General features: G+C 35.0%; 1 protein-coding gene across 1 annotated transcript in view; it reads right to left on the bottom strand.

Moving 5' to 3' along the window:
• brinp3a.2 (bone morphogenetic protein/retinoic acid inducible neural-specific 3a, tandem duplicate 2) overlaps nt 1–16,174 on the bottom strand; it is a 40,648-nt gene extending 24,474 nt beyond the window's left edge. Inside the window, exons 1-2 of the mRNA XM_079884819.1 lie at nt 15,481–16,174; nt 5,636–5,929 (exon numbers count right to left, since the gene is read on the bottom strand). Coding sequence (XP_079740945.1) covers nt 5,636–5,835 — 200 coding nt within the window. The 5' untranslated portion in view covers nt 5,836–5,929; nt 15,481–16,174. The remainder of the gene's footprint in view (nt 1–5,635; nt 5,930–15,480) is intronic.
• Nucleotides 16,175–18,591: the final 2,417 nt, after the last annotated feature.

Below are 18,591 nucleotides of genomic sequence, written 5' to 3'. Positions count from 1 at the left end.
CAAAAGATTTGAAGATTGGAAAGGTTATACCTTTATTTAAGGCAGGGGATCCTAGCCTTTTCAATAACTATAGGCCGATCTCCATTTTACCTTGCTTCTCTAAAGTTTTGGAAAAGCTGGTATATGTAAGAATGCTAAAACATCTGAATAGCAATGAGATCCTATATAAACATCAATATGGATTTCGACAACAACACTCAACATATATGGCTCTGTTACAACTCATAGACAAAATTTCTGTAGCACTGGATAACAACATGTTTGCAGTTGGTATATTTTTAGACTTGTCAAAGGCTTTTGATACAGTGGATTATGAAATTCTGATTTCCAAACTTTACCGTTATGGGTTTCGGGATGTTGTACTCAAATGGCTTAAGGATTATTTGATTAATAGAGAGCAATATGTATTTATAAATGGCAGTACCTCCAGGAGAATTAAGTTATGTTGTGGTGTACCTCAGGGATCTATTCTTGGGCCACTCCTGTTTCTCATTTATATAAATGACCTAGCTTGGATGTGTGAATCTGCATTGCCCATTCTATTTGCAGATGATACTACTGTTGTTATATCACATGCAAACTTTGATTCCTTGATGAATGAAGCTAATGATGTTCTACTGTATATCGCAAAGTGGTTTCAGATGAACAAACTTTCATTAAATATAGAAAAATCTAATTATATAGTTTTCAGGAATAAAAATAAAAGGTATTTAAAAGAAGATGCTAAATTATTTATTAATAACGTTGAAATCAACCAAGTTACAGTAATACAATTTTTAGGGGTATTATTAGATGAAAAACTTTCATGGAAAAACCACATTGATTATGTGTGTGTAAAAATCATGAAGTCACTTGGCATCATTAGAAAAGTTTGTTCATTGGTAAATCAATCCTGTCTTTTAACTCTTTATTATAGTCTATTATATCCTTACATCTCTTACTGTAACATTGTTTGGGCCAGTAATTACCCTTCTTCTCTTCAAAAAATCCTTTTGATCCAAAAAAAGTTTGTTAGATTGGCAACAGCATCAAATTGGTGTGAACCATCGGCTCCTCTGTTTAAGCAATTAAATATTTTATCTATTTTCAGCATAAATATCTATCAAACATGTATCTTTATGTATAAATATATGGCTCAAAATCAAAGCCTCCCAAAAGTGTTTAAAAATTATTTTTTAATTAACTATGATGTGCATTCATATTCAACACGACAAGCAATGAATGTTCACCTTCCCTATTATCATACAACTCTTGGTCAATTTTTCTTAAAATATAGAGGACCGTCACTTTGGAATACTATTCCCGGTTTTATTAAAACCAGCTCATCATTGTCAGTATTTAAGTCAAGAATGAAAAGACACTTGTGTGATTGTTAAAATTTTCTGTATGTGTGGTGTCTTAAATTGTCTGCCATTATTGTGATGATTGTTGTTATTTATTATAATAATTTGGTGTGGTATTAACTGGAAAAACCAGAGGGGAGGTCTCATTATAAGCCCTTGGGGGTTTCGTACCTCTCCTGCACAATCCATATGAATTGTTTTAACAGTTATTTGTTTTATTCTTTTCTGTTCTTGTTTGTGCTAAATAAATAAATAAAAAAAAAATAAAAAAAAATAAACAAAGCACCAAAAAACTTCACAAGTCTCTGCTTTTCGTCGAGTTTGGAAGACGCGCCGTGAGCTTACATTGGATTTACCTCAGAAGAAGAAGAACGCGATTTGAAGACAAGAAAGATGTAAGGTAAGAAATTCTTAATTATATTAGTTGAATATTATTGTTGCATAAACTTCACATTGCAGTTGAACTGTTGCTAAATATATGGTGAATATTATAATATTTAGACCCGTGTTTACTGTTAAATACTGTTTGTGGATATCTGCTCAAACGTAGATATGTATAATATGGTAACCATAATGTTTCATATTTTGGAGCACGCTGTGTTTGAATGTAACATATTTTGGAGCACGCTGTGTTTGAATGTAACATATTTTGGAGCACGCTGTGTTTGAATGTAACATATTTTGGAGCGTGCTCTGCGTTTGAATTTTTCATATTATATCATCATAACGAATGGAAACATTTGAAGTAACATATGATAATCAATTTTTTTTTTCTAGTAGTTGTTACTGAAGTGATTTGTTTGAAAGATTTATAGGCTGCTATAGGTTATTGTTATTATTATTATTATTATTTTATGTAGCACTGAGCGTAGCTTATGCCTACAAGGCACAACAATGGTGTTCATTATTTATTGTTGGAAACATTTGTGTGTGTATTCTGTGAATTTTAAAAAGCAATTTTAACCAGAAAAAAAATAATTTTAACCGTACAGCCCTATAGTTTCTCTTGATATCAGTATGTTCACAGTTTTGTTTTATTTATTTTTTATACAGGGACCAGATGCCACTGAGTCCTGCTGACTTCAACATTCATATGAGTCTCTGTACATGAACATGGTAAAGTGAAAATCAAACACTTTGGAAATGAAAGGTATGTACAATGTTTTTAGGAATGGCACAAAGGTCTCTGTCTTTGGATTGTTGTTTTCAATAGTGTGCTTTTTGTCATTTGTTGTGTATCTTTGGATTATGTTGTGTTGTAAATAAATCCAAACAATCAAAAAGCCATTATTTTTTAAATCTCCTCATTCTTTGTGCAAGGTTGCTCAGAATGACAGGGCCTGATAGCTCCTAATAGAGCCATTAGGGGAGGGTCTTTGTCTTTCTCAGGTGTGAAAGCCATGCATATTAATGATAGGGGAGGGTCTTTGTCTTTCTCAGGTGTGAAAGCCATGCATATTAATGATGTGATCACGCCTCCTGCATAAAGCTTTCTTACACAAAACACGTCTTACAATTTTTAAATCAATATATTGTCTTATCTGAATGAGCAGTCAGGATGATTTTCACATAGATTTGGAGCAAATATTCTAGGCTACGTGATACCATTTTCAAAAGTCTTGTGAAGAAATAATTAGTATGGGTTTCATGGCCTTATTTCAGTGAGAATTTTTTTTTGTATTTTCACAAACCACGCATAAATGTCATTATCTCAAAACTACAAACTTTTACATACATGCTGCTGATATATTATTGTAGCAGAGTTTGTGCTAAATACAGTGTAATCAGACTTTAGCCATGAAAATGTCACAAGTAACAGAAATAAGCACAAATGTCAGAGCATGTCAGAACACCTCCAGGGCCAGAAAACACCTCAGACCCCAGAGGGTTAATCATCCATCACAATGAGTAAAACCAAAGAATATAGTTCTGATGTGCAGCAAAAGATTGTTGAACTTCACAAAATAGAAAGTGGCTGTAAGAGAATAGCTAAAGAATTGAAAATCCCCATTTTGAACATCAGGGCAATAATTAAGTAGTTATAATCAACTAAAGATGTTACGAATCCTCCTGGAAGAGGACGTGTGTCTATATTGTCTTAATAGGCGGTGAGGAGGAAAATTTGAGTGGCCAAAGACTCTTCAATAACCACAGATGGAGAATTGCAGAGATTAGTTGAGTCTTGGGGAAGGAAAGCCTATTAAAAAAATAATCAAACAACCCCTACATCCCCACATGTTGTTTGGGAGGTTTTCAAGAAAAATGCTCCTCGTTCATCCAAAAACAAACTCCAGCATATTCAGTTGTCAAACACGACTGGAACTTCAAACGGTTCTGTGGTCAGATGAAACTAAAAAAAGAGCTTTTTGGCAGCAAACACGCTAGATGTGTTTGGTGCACACAAGGATAAAAAGTACCCCATGTGTACAATTTAATATACCATTCGATCTTTAATGTTGTGGGCCTATTTTTCTGCTGGAGGTCCTGGATTTCTTATTCAGATACATGGCATCGTGGATTCTATCAAATATCAACAGATAAAAAATCAAAACCTGACGCCTTCTGCTAGAAATCTTATAATGGGCCGTGGTTGGATCTTCCATCAGGACAACGATCCAAAACAAACATCAAAATCAACACAAAAATGTGTTAGGGAGCACAAAATGAATCTTCTGTCATGACCCTCCCAGTTCCCTGACCTGATGAGTGGAGTGAACTGAAGAGAAGAAGCACCAACATGGATCTGGGAATCTGAAGGATCTGGAGAGATTCTGTATGGAGGAATGGTCTCTGATCTCTTGTTAGGTGTTCTCCAAACTCATCAGGCATTATAGAAGAAGACTCAGAGCAGTTATCTTGGCAAAAGGAGATTGCAAAAAGGTATTTAATAAAAGGGTATGAATAATTGTGGCCAACGTGTTTTGGAGAAAAACATTTATTTTATAATGTGATTTCCCCCCACTTTCAATTCTTTTACTTAAATGAAAGGTTAGGATTTTGCCAATTTTTTTGAATAAAAGATCAAAAGGATAAACGATGCAGATTTATTTTTTACAGCCATTTTTGATCATATTTACCAGGGGTATGATTAATTCTGAGCTCGACTGTATTTAATAAAAAAAATACAGTAAAAAGAGTAATATTGAAATATTATTACAATTGAAAATAACTGCTTTCTATTTTAATATATTTTAAAATTTTATTTATGCCTGTGATGACAAAACATAATTTTTCAGCATCATTACTCCAGTCATCAGTGTCACATGATCCTTCAGAAATCATTCTAATATGCTGATTTGGTGCTTAAGAAACATTTCTTATTGTTATCAATGTTGCAAATAGCTGTGCTGCTTAATATTTTTGTGGAAGCCATGATAGATATTTTCAGGATTATTTTATGAATAAAAAATTAAAATGAACCATGTTTATTTGAAACACTTTGTTTCAGCAAGGATGCAAAAAAAAAGCTATTAATTTCTTTAAAAAAATAAAGAAATACGTGTAATGTTTTCATTGCCAGATTATTCTTGACTAATTATTTTTATTTTATTGCAAGCCCGTTCATTTATTGTTCATAGATTTAAAAATAAATAATAATCAGTTGACTGATCATTTATATAGCAATTGAAAATACACAGAACATCATATATTTTAGAACTTCTATCATATTGCACAACAAAATATGTTAAGTTAATAAGTAAAGTATTTTTATCCAAATATGATACTTCTAGTTACTTTATATAGATAATTCTGTGCTGTAAATAAAATGTCCCATTCCTGTCAGTTAAACGGTTTAAGTTCTTTACATGTTCTGATTTCTGCACTGGTTATAACAGAATTGTTTTATAAAACAACAAACAAGAGTAACAGAATTGGGTAAAATATATATATATATATATATATATATATATATATATATATATATATATATATATATATATATATATTAATAAAAATAAATAATAGCCTTCCGATTCATGAGTTGGAATTTTAATTTAATTGTCTACACCCACAGGAAATTGATTTGGAATGAAAGAAGAGGAAATTACTACTTGTTCTGATTCAAAGAAATTCAACACACACAATGCATTCTGGGAAACAAAGTTCTATAAAAATGTGAGTGTGGTCATTCTGATCATTCTGAGAAGGCTTCTAAATGTGGCTAGATTGATAAATTCACAATGTTTAAATTAATATACAGTATATATACTGTTACTGTGTATCAGAAAGTGGGTCGTGATCAAAACGTACGTAAAACCTATCATACAGGCCTCAAGTCAAATACAACTAACCTGTAGATCTTGTATCTCGTGGAAAATCCCTGACGATTCCTCTCCACAAATTCAGTGTACTCTTGTGAGTGGTGAAAGGGGCCCTTATCAGAGAGAAGCCAGTCCAGGGGGCCTGCAGGGCCTTCTTCAGCTAAACTGACAGAGCTTGTCAGCCAGCAGCGGAGGCTGAAAGTCAGCAGCAACAGCTCCCATAGAGCCATGGGGGAGCAGCACAAGGCTTCAGCTCTGGTGCAAGACCACACTCCACCACCCGGCACTGAAGATCAGCATGGCTTTGGCCCCACAAACACTGACCTAAACACACACAGCAGGCAGATTAACACAGAAAGGACAAAGATACATTAGTAAACACTTAGTCACCTTCACCTCCACAAACTCACCAAAACAACTGTTCATTTAAGTGAAAAGTGCACAGAGAGAGAGAGGAGAAACAAAAATAGGCAATTAGCAGGAAATTCTGTTTCCTTTGAGGCCACAAAAACTATTTAGGACTCTGGAGCGATCTTGTCAACACAGACAGGGGACAAAAGTACCATGATTCTTTGTGGGAATAATCTAGTAATTGTCTGTAAGTGAGAAGTGTAATGAATTCACATAAAAATGTTCTCTGCATGTTAATGAGTGTTTTAGTACTTCGGAGGAACAAAGTATCACCAAATTAACAATAAAAGAATGTAAGTGAAATAATAAGATCCTCCTGTGCACATGCTTCCAATTTTAGCATCCGCTGTGCAACTGCGCTGGTATATGAAATGGAGAAGTTCTCCCTAAAATTTTTTACTGCTTGTATTAATCCAAATTATTTGTAACTTCACAAGATTTTTGCTTCAAGTGCAAACTGTATAAAAAGGCAACAGCATCAGTTGTTTAAATGCAGGCACTGAAATTCAGTGCCAACAGATGCCATGAGAACATTTTCGACATCTCTTTCAGTAGTTAGTTCTCAGCGTCTCCCGCAGTCCCGCCCCTTGTTCTAACCCTGTTATTATTTCCATATTTCCACTAAGTGCTGTCAATCATTCTTCACGGCCACGACCAAACCAGATGTTGGAAAAGAGTCTCGTTACTGTTTTCTGATGACAGTCTGTCAAGTCATGTGTGTCATGTGACCATATGTGTGGGCGACATTCAAAAATACGCATACTTATGGAATAGTGTGGAAAGAAATGTAAATACAGATGAAAATACAGACCCTAAGGTAACATGAAATATAAATGCACCACACTGACTTGTGCGTCAGTGCTTAGTATAGCCTAACCTCTAATTACTGTGATGTGCATATCAAAACAGAAGCGCTATTATGCCTACATTTATTGCAGAGCAGATAGTGATGGGATAAGTTGTTGGTCAACATATTAGCTCATTAAATATTTTCAAGCTTAAAATTTCAAGTCATAATCATAAGATGTCCACCTTTGACATTTAGTCCAATGGGAGGCCATTCTTGGATGATGCATCTACACCCTTATCTCCCACAGAATATAATGTATGTTACATGCTGTCACACATTCATAACAGTGTGAATACAGCTCCGATCCGGGCTACAATGCTTTCTGCTGTGATTACAGTAGATTTAAAAGCAAGGCTTTTGCTGCATGACATCTAATTCTTCAACGCACACATCCGTACTTCTCCATGCATATTGATGAGGACGTCTCGGTGGAACACAGTAACCACTCAGTAGGGATCTTACAATGCGCTGCACTTCAGCGCCACAGTGCACCACAAAAAAAGGGCCTTTCAAATGTCGCAACCTACCCGTTTCCATCAGCAATTCTTTTGACTTGCTATTTTTCTGCCTTGAGTAACATGCGCTTTGCCTTTGTGTAAAATCACTGTTTACATTTCTCCCAAGAGCAAACCATTGTTATATGTGTTCTAGTTCTTTTTTTCCCTTTTTTTTTTTTGGATCTTTTTTGCTTGGAAAGTGCAACATAAAAAAAGTGACGATTAAAAGGCGTGTAATGTAAGTCACAAGGGCAGAGCAAAGCTTTGAGATAGATGGTGCTTCTGGCTCATGGTCTCTTCTGTACTGTTGAGCTATTTCAGCTTACAGTAGTTCTTTATGAAGAAGAAAAAGACACTAATTTCAGTGTATTTCTTGTAGTTAAGAAATACTTTATTCAAAAGCAAGGTTGTGATCTCTTTAATTCTCCAATTCTTTTAAATCAAACCTGCAACCTTGAATCAACAGCTCAGATCTTTATCTGAATGCTATCTTCAAACACCAAATACATGTAAACATGTGTTCATTGAGAGCACTGTTCATTTCAAAGCAATCTGCTGCTATAATCACATTATCTACCCCACCCAGTGCAGTGTAACAGGATTTTGGTTATTATCTGCAGGAATAATATCAGGTATGTGTCATTCCCTTTTTACAGGGGCATCATCAGACAATATCTGTGGTTACAAAAACAATACACTTCATCAAATGCTGTTAAACCAATCCACCCTGAAAGAGGAGCCGAGGTATATTTTTATACCACAAATAAAACATCTAGCCTGAGAGATAAATGCATTTTTTTTTATCATCAACTGCGGACGCATGAAAATAACCAATGGTGCCACTTAAATATAATTGAACACCAAACTGGCTTGAAAATCTCTTCAGGCTGGTGTAAAATGTCATAAAAGTGACAATTCTGTTGGTTCCTACACAACTTTATGTTGATTAAACCACAGCTTGGAACAATATGTAGGAAAAGCGCTTTTACAAATAAAACTGATTTGACTTGACTTGACAAGTGTGACGTGTGGAGGGAATGAAAGAAAATTGATGTATAAAATGTGTGGGATGAACAGAGAAATAAATGATGGAGGAGAAAGTGTAAACACATAAATGAGGATAATTAAGAAATGAAATAAGTATCTGCATGAGCCAAATTAAGAAAAGGTCTGGTGGGAGAGAACATCAAAATATTAGCTAGTTTTCTGGGGAACGAAGAGAAAACAATTATTTAGAGGCATGTTGGATTAAAATTTGTGTAACCACTGTAGAAAAAAAAAAAAAAAAAAAAGGTATTTTAAGCCCTTTATAGAGAGAACATTATGTATACAGATTTAGAAGATCATCTTAGCCTTGCTACATGACATGGCAATTTTTCATTTAAACTAGATGCTCCAAGAGTATTTGTATCATAACCTGCAGGGCTTGCAATAGCAATACAAACACTGGTATTGTAATTTGTCATGTAAATGGTGAATATGACAAGGTCCTGAGTATTCACCTAGAGGGACAAATCATTTTAAAACTACAGCCATGCCTGGTAATAAGAGAGAAACAGACTAGACAAAATAGCTGTCTGAATGACAAAAAGCCAATCTGTTTTAAACGGTATACCATTTTGCTCAAGCACATTGAGTCATATTCATTAAGCAGCGGTGCAACTCAGTCATTTTAGATTATACTCATAATGTGATTGAGAGCGGATTATAAATAAATAACTGACTAAAACCAAACAGATAATACAAAGAATATCCATTTAGCACCAAACAGAGAATTTTTTTATTTATTTTAGGTATTAAAAATGCTATATCCTTCCCTTTGTTGTCTACAATGAAGATGAACATCCCTGCAAGGTCGCTGAAATGGGAATCTTTAGAATGAAATGACTACAGGTGTTCAGAACTAGCCGAATAAATATCTTTCACAATTTCTTAGAACATGCATTTAACTGAGGAATTGTATCAGTTTCTACAGGTGCGCTTTATTGACCTATAGTATCATGTTTCCTTGTGTTTTGCAGTGGAGATGACAATTAATGTAAAATTAATTTGCATGTTGAATTGTGAATTCAACAACAAACTTAGTTTGAAGCCCACTAGTCAACAAATCATTAATCATCACAAGTTCAACAAAAGGCTAAGTTAGCTTGTTCAAAACAATTGTATTCTTATCAAACTGATATTAAAGTAATATGCCAGGTTCAGTACTTAAAGGTAGGGTAGGCAATGTTTTTCAATCAACAGTTTGTGTTATACAAGTTGGAACTATTCACATCCTGATAGCAATCAATAATAGAAATGGTCTAAATATTCAAAGGTACATATTTGTGGAAGTCTCAGTACCAAAAAAAATTGTCCAATCATTGCATTTGGTCCGAATGCAATGATAGGATGTCCTACCTGCCTGTCAATGTGTATTTCCATACCTCCACGCACCCTGCTCAAGCAGACATCACGTCATCAGAGTGTTCCATGAGGCTATGCAGAGTAGAAGACAGACAGTCACCCAATGCCACAAACAAAAAGCAGACTTTTACCTTTTACTGTTCCTCCTGAACCAAAAAAGCAAGCTTATGCTGCTTGTAATGTTGTAATTACCGTGATTAAGAGAAGGCAACCCGTGACGATCTACCAGGAGCTGTGTTTCTATGACAGCACTATCAACGCTGAAATCTTTTTTTCTTATGAAAATATTATGCTTTCGCAGATATCTTGCTATTAAGGCTAGCCTCTCCGAAATTGCCTACACTCCAGTTAAGCAAAAAAATAAAAATAATTGCACATACAAAATTTACAATTGCAACACAACACTATAAACCCCAAAATTACTTGAAATTATTAAAACAGCTTCACAGCTCAAATTTTAAACAGAATAGTTAATAAACATCATAAGCTTCACATTTCCTCCAAAAATGATTATTATTTATTTATTTATAGTTGTTGTAGAAATCATGCCACAAAGGCTGATGACTGAACTTTTGAACCTGGATTGAACCCAGAATATCCTTTTAATAATAAATGAGTTTATTTCCTCAGAAAACCATCAATCCTCCATTGCCATTTACAACTCCATATAGCCAACCATCTCCAGGCACATAAACTTAAATTACAACTAAGAACAAGAACTAAAAGTAAAACCGAGCTCCAATTATTGAAGTTGTTTTGAAAGGTTAAGATGATGAGATTTGGGATCTCTCAAACTTGAGATCTCAATGGCATTTGAGTCAACCATGTTCAGAGGATAGATTCAAGTGTGCACTTTGGACTCAGGGCATCTGTTCAGTTCTTTCATTAACAACCTGTGCAATTGCATTGAGCTTTGGCTGTCTCTGCTGGAAGCATGCAAATGAAGCTACATTCTCTGAGATATTTCCTGCTCTTCATCTGTGTCCGCAGGGTGGATGAAGCGTTGTCTGACTGTTTGCAAAAGTGTGTATCTTGGGTGCGAGTTGATTACAGGGTTGTATTACAATTTTTACAGTAGGATCCCACTATTTGTAATTCTAGTTCTTTCAGGCTTGACTTCAAGTCATCCCTGAAACCACATTCAAAGTCTGAAACAGGAACCGATAAGCCTCACATCCTCCTCTTTCCGCTGACTAATGAGCTTTTACTCTTAATTAGATATGTTATTCTCTAACCCATGACAATCAACAGTGTCTTTCATTGTGTGCCAGAGGGTAAAAGGTTTCTTAGTGAAATAATGCGACTGGAAGTCATAATTATTTATCCGTGTTTCGTTTGAGAACAAAAGGATGTGTACAAAGAGATTTGTGGTGTGTAATGTATCAAAGAGAATATCCTAGGCAATAAAAGAAATATGAAATACTAGCTTATATCAGTTCATGGGACCAGAAGGGGGGAAAGGAACGACAGCCATTGTGTTGAGTGTTAAATGCAAATCAAATATTCCCTCTTATCTTGCTGTCACAATGAGAAATGGACCTCTGGGAACAGACAAGCCATGAAACTAAAATAATTGTCAGATTCTAGATGAAACACTGAACATCATAATAAATTATATCAATTTGTTGTGAATGTTCAGGTACATTATAGCGTATACTGCCAATAGCAAACAACTGATCTTGTGTGGTCATATGCCAAAAAAGACAATTATATAGTTGCATCCTCTTGGTCCATAAATGACAAACTTATAAATATGCATGTCTTTGCACATTACTCAGAGCATTATTTAAAAAGGACAATGGAGGACCCAAAGTATTGTGGAAAAAGCAAACAAAGAGATAAAGAAAAACAAGAACGAAAAAGAAAGAATAAATGTAGCATTGTTTGCTCACAACACTTTGGCAGACACATTTAATACCAAATGTCCCTGAGAGTATAATGCCTCTATGGACATGGCACACATTTTAATATGAGGGTTTGAAAACACTCAGTTCATGTCTCTACTCTAGGGTGCAATAATTAGTCTTTTTTTTATATATGAGAAGACTAATTGTTATACAAATCTATATTAATAAAGCCTTTGATCTTTTAGGAAGCATGATCAACAAGGTAGACTTATTTTGATCATGCATGTAATCATTTGTTTGGATGATCCATGTAAAAGGCTATAACTTCGTTTTTACGAGTTGTCCAGTTTAAATAGCTATTGCTAATCAGGTCAGGACATGTGCAAAGTGTAAAGGTTTATCAGTTAACCATAATAGCTATTAAACAGAGGGGTGCATTCCATTAAATGTCCGTAAATCCCAACAAAGAATTGATTACAGGTTAGAAATAAACCTCACAGTAATAGTGCACCAAGCCAGTGGTAATATTCACAATTCTTCAATATAATTGCTGCTTAAATTATTGCCTTTTTGATCGTAAACTTCGTAATTTTACATTTTTATTTGGCCACATATCAGAGAAAGGCTCAGCGCAATACAGGGAAAAAAGCAGCAATTAATCTCAGAAAACAACCCATGGTCCTCTTTTCTCAATTCAGCCAGACATAGAGTCTCCTCTTCAAACAAAGGCCATTACGAAAACAAAAGCCTTCCAAAGTACTTTACATTTAAACTTAAAGCCATAAACTAAAACATTTATAGAAATCTGTAGGATTTAAATGATCTGAATAATGCTGCATACATAAAGTTGTTACCATCTTCAGAGTAATGATAAATCAATTTTGCACATCTGACACCATGTACAACACTGTCTGTCCACGTTGAAAGTAAAAATGATGTGCAATGCAACATAATGCTAGCCAATTAGAATGAAAGATTTCACAGGATTTTGACCTTTCAATTGACGCTTACCACTTGTTAGGACAAAAACACAAATTTCAATGGAAGTGAATGCTTGTGGCTTTATTGTGTCCCTTTTTGTTAGGACCCAATGTGACACTGAGGTTTAAAAGACACATAGTTTTGTAAAAATCAAAAAAATTCTATGCGTCAAGAAATTCCCGATGACAGCTGAAACCTTTTAGCAGCATTGCTTTCTTGCATTTCTCTTATTGCTTGTCATTTCGTACACGCATCAATGTTTTTGTTTGCCTAGTTGAAAGGTGTCATGTCACATCTTTACCTTCTTTTCAACTGCATACTCCCGAGGGTCTATTTGTTTTCAAGCTCTAATCAGAGAGCCAATGTTCCTGCGCCTGTCTTTTCACACGTTTGTCTCATTGAAATCTCAGCATCAGGATGGATACGGTGATCCTGCTCATTATCATAAAATAATGGGCTACGGCTCACAATCATAAAGCTTTGCTCATGTTCGGGCCTGTCTGCTTGCTGTATGTTCAACCAATCAGTCGTTGCTGTGAAATTTCTGATGTGCTGGAATTGCTGCAGAAGGGCCTTCATGCATGAGTCATTCATTAATTTGAGGACTTGTTAGGGAGCCACTTTACCTGCAGACAGCCATTTGAAGAAAAAAAAGGCCCCATTGAGGCATATTTACAAGACTAGGAAAGGTTTCACCAGCTCTCTTGGGCTATCATCCATGGCTATATCGCACATCAGTATAGGATGAATGAGCCATTGAGCTAGCACACTACTGGATGCTGATGTTTGTGCTTATTTGTGTAATTGTCCGTGTGTGTGCGCGCTAAAAGGTCTTTTTTTGTCTTTTATGTGGCCGCCAAAAGCTCTAAATGGTGTTTTTGGAAAATGGCAAAAAATGTGCCAGCGGATAGCAATGATGAGAGACAGCTGGGATACAAAGGCACACACACACACACACTTAGTTAGACCCTTCACACAGGGAAATGTGAATGCAGCATTAGATTGTCAGTATTGTGGTGCCAGTGACTGTTTTGTGTTTTGCAAAGACATCCACTGTGCAGGGGTAACAGCATTCCGCAGTAACTGATACATAAGGTTTGTGTGCCTCCATGAACCACAGTATGAAATGTAGTTTCCAAATGTGCAGTTTAAAGATCTATTGTCTGATCCAAATAATTAAAAAAAGACTCAAGAATGCAATAAGATGGTTAAGTTATACAAAATAATAATAATAATAATAATAAGAAGAAGAATGAATAAAAAATGTTTATTAATTAGTATACATAGTAAGTGCATACTTCAAAGGCATAGTTCACAAAAAAAAAAAAAAAAAAAAAAAATCTGTCATCATTAACTCAGCCTTGTGTCATTCTATCACTTCCTTTCTTCTGTGGAACATAAAATATAGTTTGAGATTTTTTTTGTCCTTACAATGGAAGTCAGCGATCATACCAACATTGTTTTTAAATATCTTGTTTTGTGTTCGGCAGAAGAAAGAAAGTCTTTGGAAATATATGAGGGTGAGTAAATGATGACAATTTTAATTTTTGGTTGAACTATCCACTTAAGAGCAGAGACTCTATCAGAAAGATGCTTTACAGCATGTCTGTTGTGGATAATGAAGTCATGAAACACTATTCTGCCAAAATCATTGGCTTTTTCTGCACTCTCTCCATTGCTCAGAGACAGGGATAATGGCACAGTGGTTTCAACTGTATTGTGTACTACATACACCACATTATTTCTTCATCAAAACCCTTACTACTGCTGTCATGTAAGGAACATTTACTTCTTCTTCTTTTTCTTCGCATTATGGTACTGGATTTTGCTATAATTAAATGTAATTTACTTTTAAAGCAGTTCCAATTAAGCTATATGCTATTTTTAATAACAGGTGCAGTTGATAATGACACAAATTTTAGCAATATATTAGCAGCTGTTTTACCTGGCAGCAAACTTATATGTCTGATTTTATAGATTTTCTGTAAGCATTTAACTTTGTAGGGTATAGTAAATCAAGCTTGCTTGATTTTCACACAATGACATTATCCCTCACTGTTGTTAACTGTTTGAAAAATGGTTCATGGGTATTGTATGCATCACTGACAGGAACAGAATCAGCTAAAGACTGGTTAGTGTGTAAAATATTAATTAAACGAAGTAGCCTATAACACTAATAACCTGTAACCTGCATCACAGGTGCAAAAAAATATAATACAAAAAAATAATCAGTATTTTTGTCTTCTTTCCAGGAAAATATCTGAACCCCTCCCCTCCCCCGTATTTACTTTAATAAGAAGCACAAATGTATAAAATATTAAGACTTGTTTTCAGAGAATATATATTGAATTAAGTTTTCTTGCTTCAAGCATACATGTGACAAAAAAAAAGTATTTATGCTTAAAACGAAGAAAAAAATTAAATAGGAAAATGAACTACATTTATCTTGTTTGAGAAAGTTTTAAAAAATGATTTCGGCAGTATTGCAGAAATACCAGCATGGTGTGTTAAGAGAGAGAGAGAGAGAGAGAGAGAGAGAGAGAGAGAGAGAGAGAGAGAGAGAGAGAGAGAGAGAGAGAGAGAGAGTGTGTGTGTGTGTGTGTGTGTGTGTGTGTCTGTGTATTAAGCACCATGGCATAAATACATGAATGGTCATGAGGGATCACAGTTGTTACTTGTGTAAGGAGTCGTGTAGACTTGATGGGCTGCTGTATGCTCATCATTCACGAAACGTTGTGACGATCATGTTGCATTTGTTCAAAGTTGCCCCGCTGCAGTATGAGGCAACGATTATATTTGCATTGCATAGTCAACTAGCAACAATTTAAACCATGTCCAGACGACCAGACCAGCATTAAAAAAATAAATAAATAAAAAACTCACCACAACGTAGATCAGTGTTGAAACTTCATCCGAACAGGTCCCATTCTTCGCTGAATCTGTTCAGTTTGGAAAAAAAAAAAAATCTGTTTTTTCTTCTCTCTTTCTATTTTTCTTCGATATGTGAGTATTTAACGGGCACCAGCGTAATACCCACGAAAATAATGAAAACTGTTTGGCGAAAATGGACGAAAGGTCGCTCGGGCAGCACCTAGGCTATTTTAAATTGGTGCTACTTCACAATAGTCCAACTTCGGTAACAAATCGTCCCCATTATAAAGCGATGGTAAGGTTATCCGTGTAGAGCTCTGAATTGTTCCTTGAAGAAGAAATAACCGCATTTAGTCAAACAGTGCCGAATATAAATCCACTAGCCGCACAGACAGTTAGAAACAGATCGCAGCTATCAGTTAAAGCGCGTGGCTCAGTTTAAAATCCGCCAACGGACTGCGACACTGAGGCTTCCTAGTCTCTTTTTGAAGTGCCTGTGGATATTCCTCTATAAAGTCAGTCCCATCACATAGCTCTGCTTGACCCTCCTACTCTCTGCATCGTTGTCCGTGTGTGAGAGAGACACAGCCAAATTTCAATGGATAGAGACGCTGGCAGACGCGAGCGCGCGCCCTCTCTCACCAAAGTCACATGCTTAAAACACAAGTAGCCCTCTGTAATGGCTTTTCGGAGGACATGCATAAAACCCGAAACGAGGGTGGAATGATAAACAGGCTGTTACCAAATCTAGAGATCCCTGTAAGTAAGTGCTTAAAGAAAACGATTTCCTATTTCGTTCTCTTTTCTTCTTCTTCTTCGTTAAAAAAAAAAAAAAAAATCCGCATAAGTTTAAAATGCTTAAGCGTTCTGCTCATGTCCACTGGGTCAGCATGTTAGAACCCCATGTCATTTATTTGTGCAGGCAGTGTTGGTGTGTTCTCCTTTTCTAAATTAATAATAGAATAGAATAATTCTTATAAGAAGTGTTATTCAAACAGCATAAATTACAATGCACTGTAAAATAATGTTGTAAATTATACAGCTAAAAAGTGCCACCCGTGGTTGCCATTGCCATAAAAATGCTGTGACAATGTTACAAGCATTATGAAATGACATTTTGGTTACTGTATATTTTATAGCCATTAGTCATTAAATCATATACTGTAGCTTAATGCTAATTTAACAACCAATTTGAGCTATAAAAATGTGTTTGTTATTGTAAAATGTAGTTTTATAACATAACTGTCCAGTAGAAAGCAAGAAAGTTTATCAAAATTAGCCTCCCCAGCAAATTTAGTTTATCATAAAACAGAGCACACTGTTATGTCAAAATGCCATAAGGTAAACATGAACTAAATAAAATAACATGCAGCATAAAACATTCCAATTTATATAGTTGATAAAAAAAAAAAATATTTTAAAAAGATGAATCGCACAGGGAATTCTGGAAATGCACATTATACAGTTTAAGGCGAAGGTTGAAACCAATGAATACTTAACAACATTAATCAATACATTGACATTGAGCAGTATTTTGTTTTGTTTTTGTTTTAATCATTAACTATTAAAGTATAAAAGAAACAGTGTCCAGTGGAGGAATGCCACTCAAATTTTGCCATGACATTTGCAAAATGGCTTTGTAAATTTAGCTAAATTTAAACTTCAGTGACTGCACTCTTGCAGAGAAGGTACCTCCAAGATCCATGAAAATCTTCTGAATTACTTTGAATGTATACTTCAGTTCTTTTGGATACTCCATATTCAGTGCATTCATGAGTCCGAACAAATAAGCGTATGCTGCTGGCAGATCTGTAATGTCCTCAATGGCCTCTTCCAGTATTAGTTGGTCAGAGTTGGTAGTAACAACGGCATCTTCGACCACAGTAAGGATTCCGATATCTAGATCTTTGGTGCCTTGATCTAAAGGATCAGTATCCTGGGAGAACAATTCATGGGATAGGGTATTAATGGAAGTGTAAATATAATAAAAATAACAACAACAACAACAACATTAATATTATTGATGTTGTTGTGTAAATAACCTGAATACATGTAAAATGTACATAGTTTAAAAAATGACCAAGAAATGAAAATGAAAATGGTAATTTACCAGACGCATCCTGAGTAAACTTGAGTTTTCATGCTGGAAAAGGCTATGTGATGATGTGGGGCTATTTTAATTTCAAAGGCCAAGGGAACTTTATCAGGATGCATAGTATCCTGGATCCATGAAGTAACTGGCCTTTAAAAATAAAAATCTGCCTGCCTCTATGGGAATTTAACATAGGGGTGCCCAAACTTATGCACCCTGTATTTTAAGGAAGAACATTTATTTATTTACGATACATTATTCATTCACAAAGAAAATTGGTGTCCTTAAAGGTTGGATTTTTCCTAATTTTTTTAATTAAGGCATTAAGTTCAATTTCCAAAAGATGATTTTTTATTCCTCTTTTTAGTCAACTTTAGCATGGGTGTCTAAACTTATGCATAGCACTGTAAAATCATACAATTTGTCAACAAAACATACACTGTTTCCCAACTGAATGAAAAACAGACTGATGCCATTATGAAGTTTATGATATTGATAACTGATATTATAAAGTTATTTACTGACTATTTTCCTCTATATATGTGTTCATTCAAAGTAGATTCTCATGCTAAAAAACAACTGGTTATTGCTTAACCTCTGAAATACTGCAAAACGCCACTGGTTCCTGCATGTCTTGAGACACCATTTTGAATGAATGCAAAAAGGCCTTGAAAACACTTCAAATGTCACTGTACATAAATTACTGAAATTTGTTCTATCTAAAATTGGCTTAGTAATGGATTTTCTTAAAGTGATAATTTCCATGTGATTAATCTTGCAACACAATAACATTAAATTGGACAACAAATGTAATTATATAGAAACAATATGCAAACTTGCATTAATGGTTTTATTCAGAAAGCTGTTAATACTGCAGTGTTTTGAATATATTAAAGGAACTTAAAAGAGTACCTGTTCATCCAGCTTGTCCAAAATAGTACAAATTTCTTCTCTAAATGCATTCATTCTCCCTGTAGAGTTTTAGGAGAGGTATTGTGTACTTTTCAAGGGATATGTAGAACTTCCACAGG

Source organism: Squalius cephalus (genome assembly GCF_949319135.1).
Source record: "Squalius cephalus genome assembly, chromosome: 10".
Taxonomy (NCBI): Eukaryota; Metazoa; Chordata; class Actinopteri; order Cypriniformes; family Leuciscidae; genus Squalius; species Squalius cephalus.
Note: the sequence above shows the minus strand (reverse complement) of the source record. Positions and strands in the feature narration are given on the sequence as shown.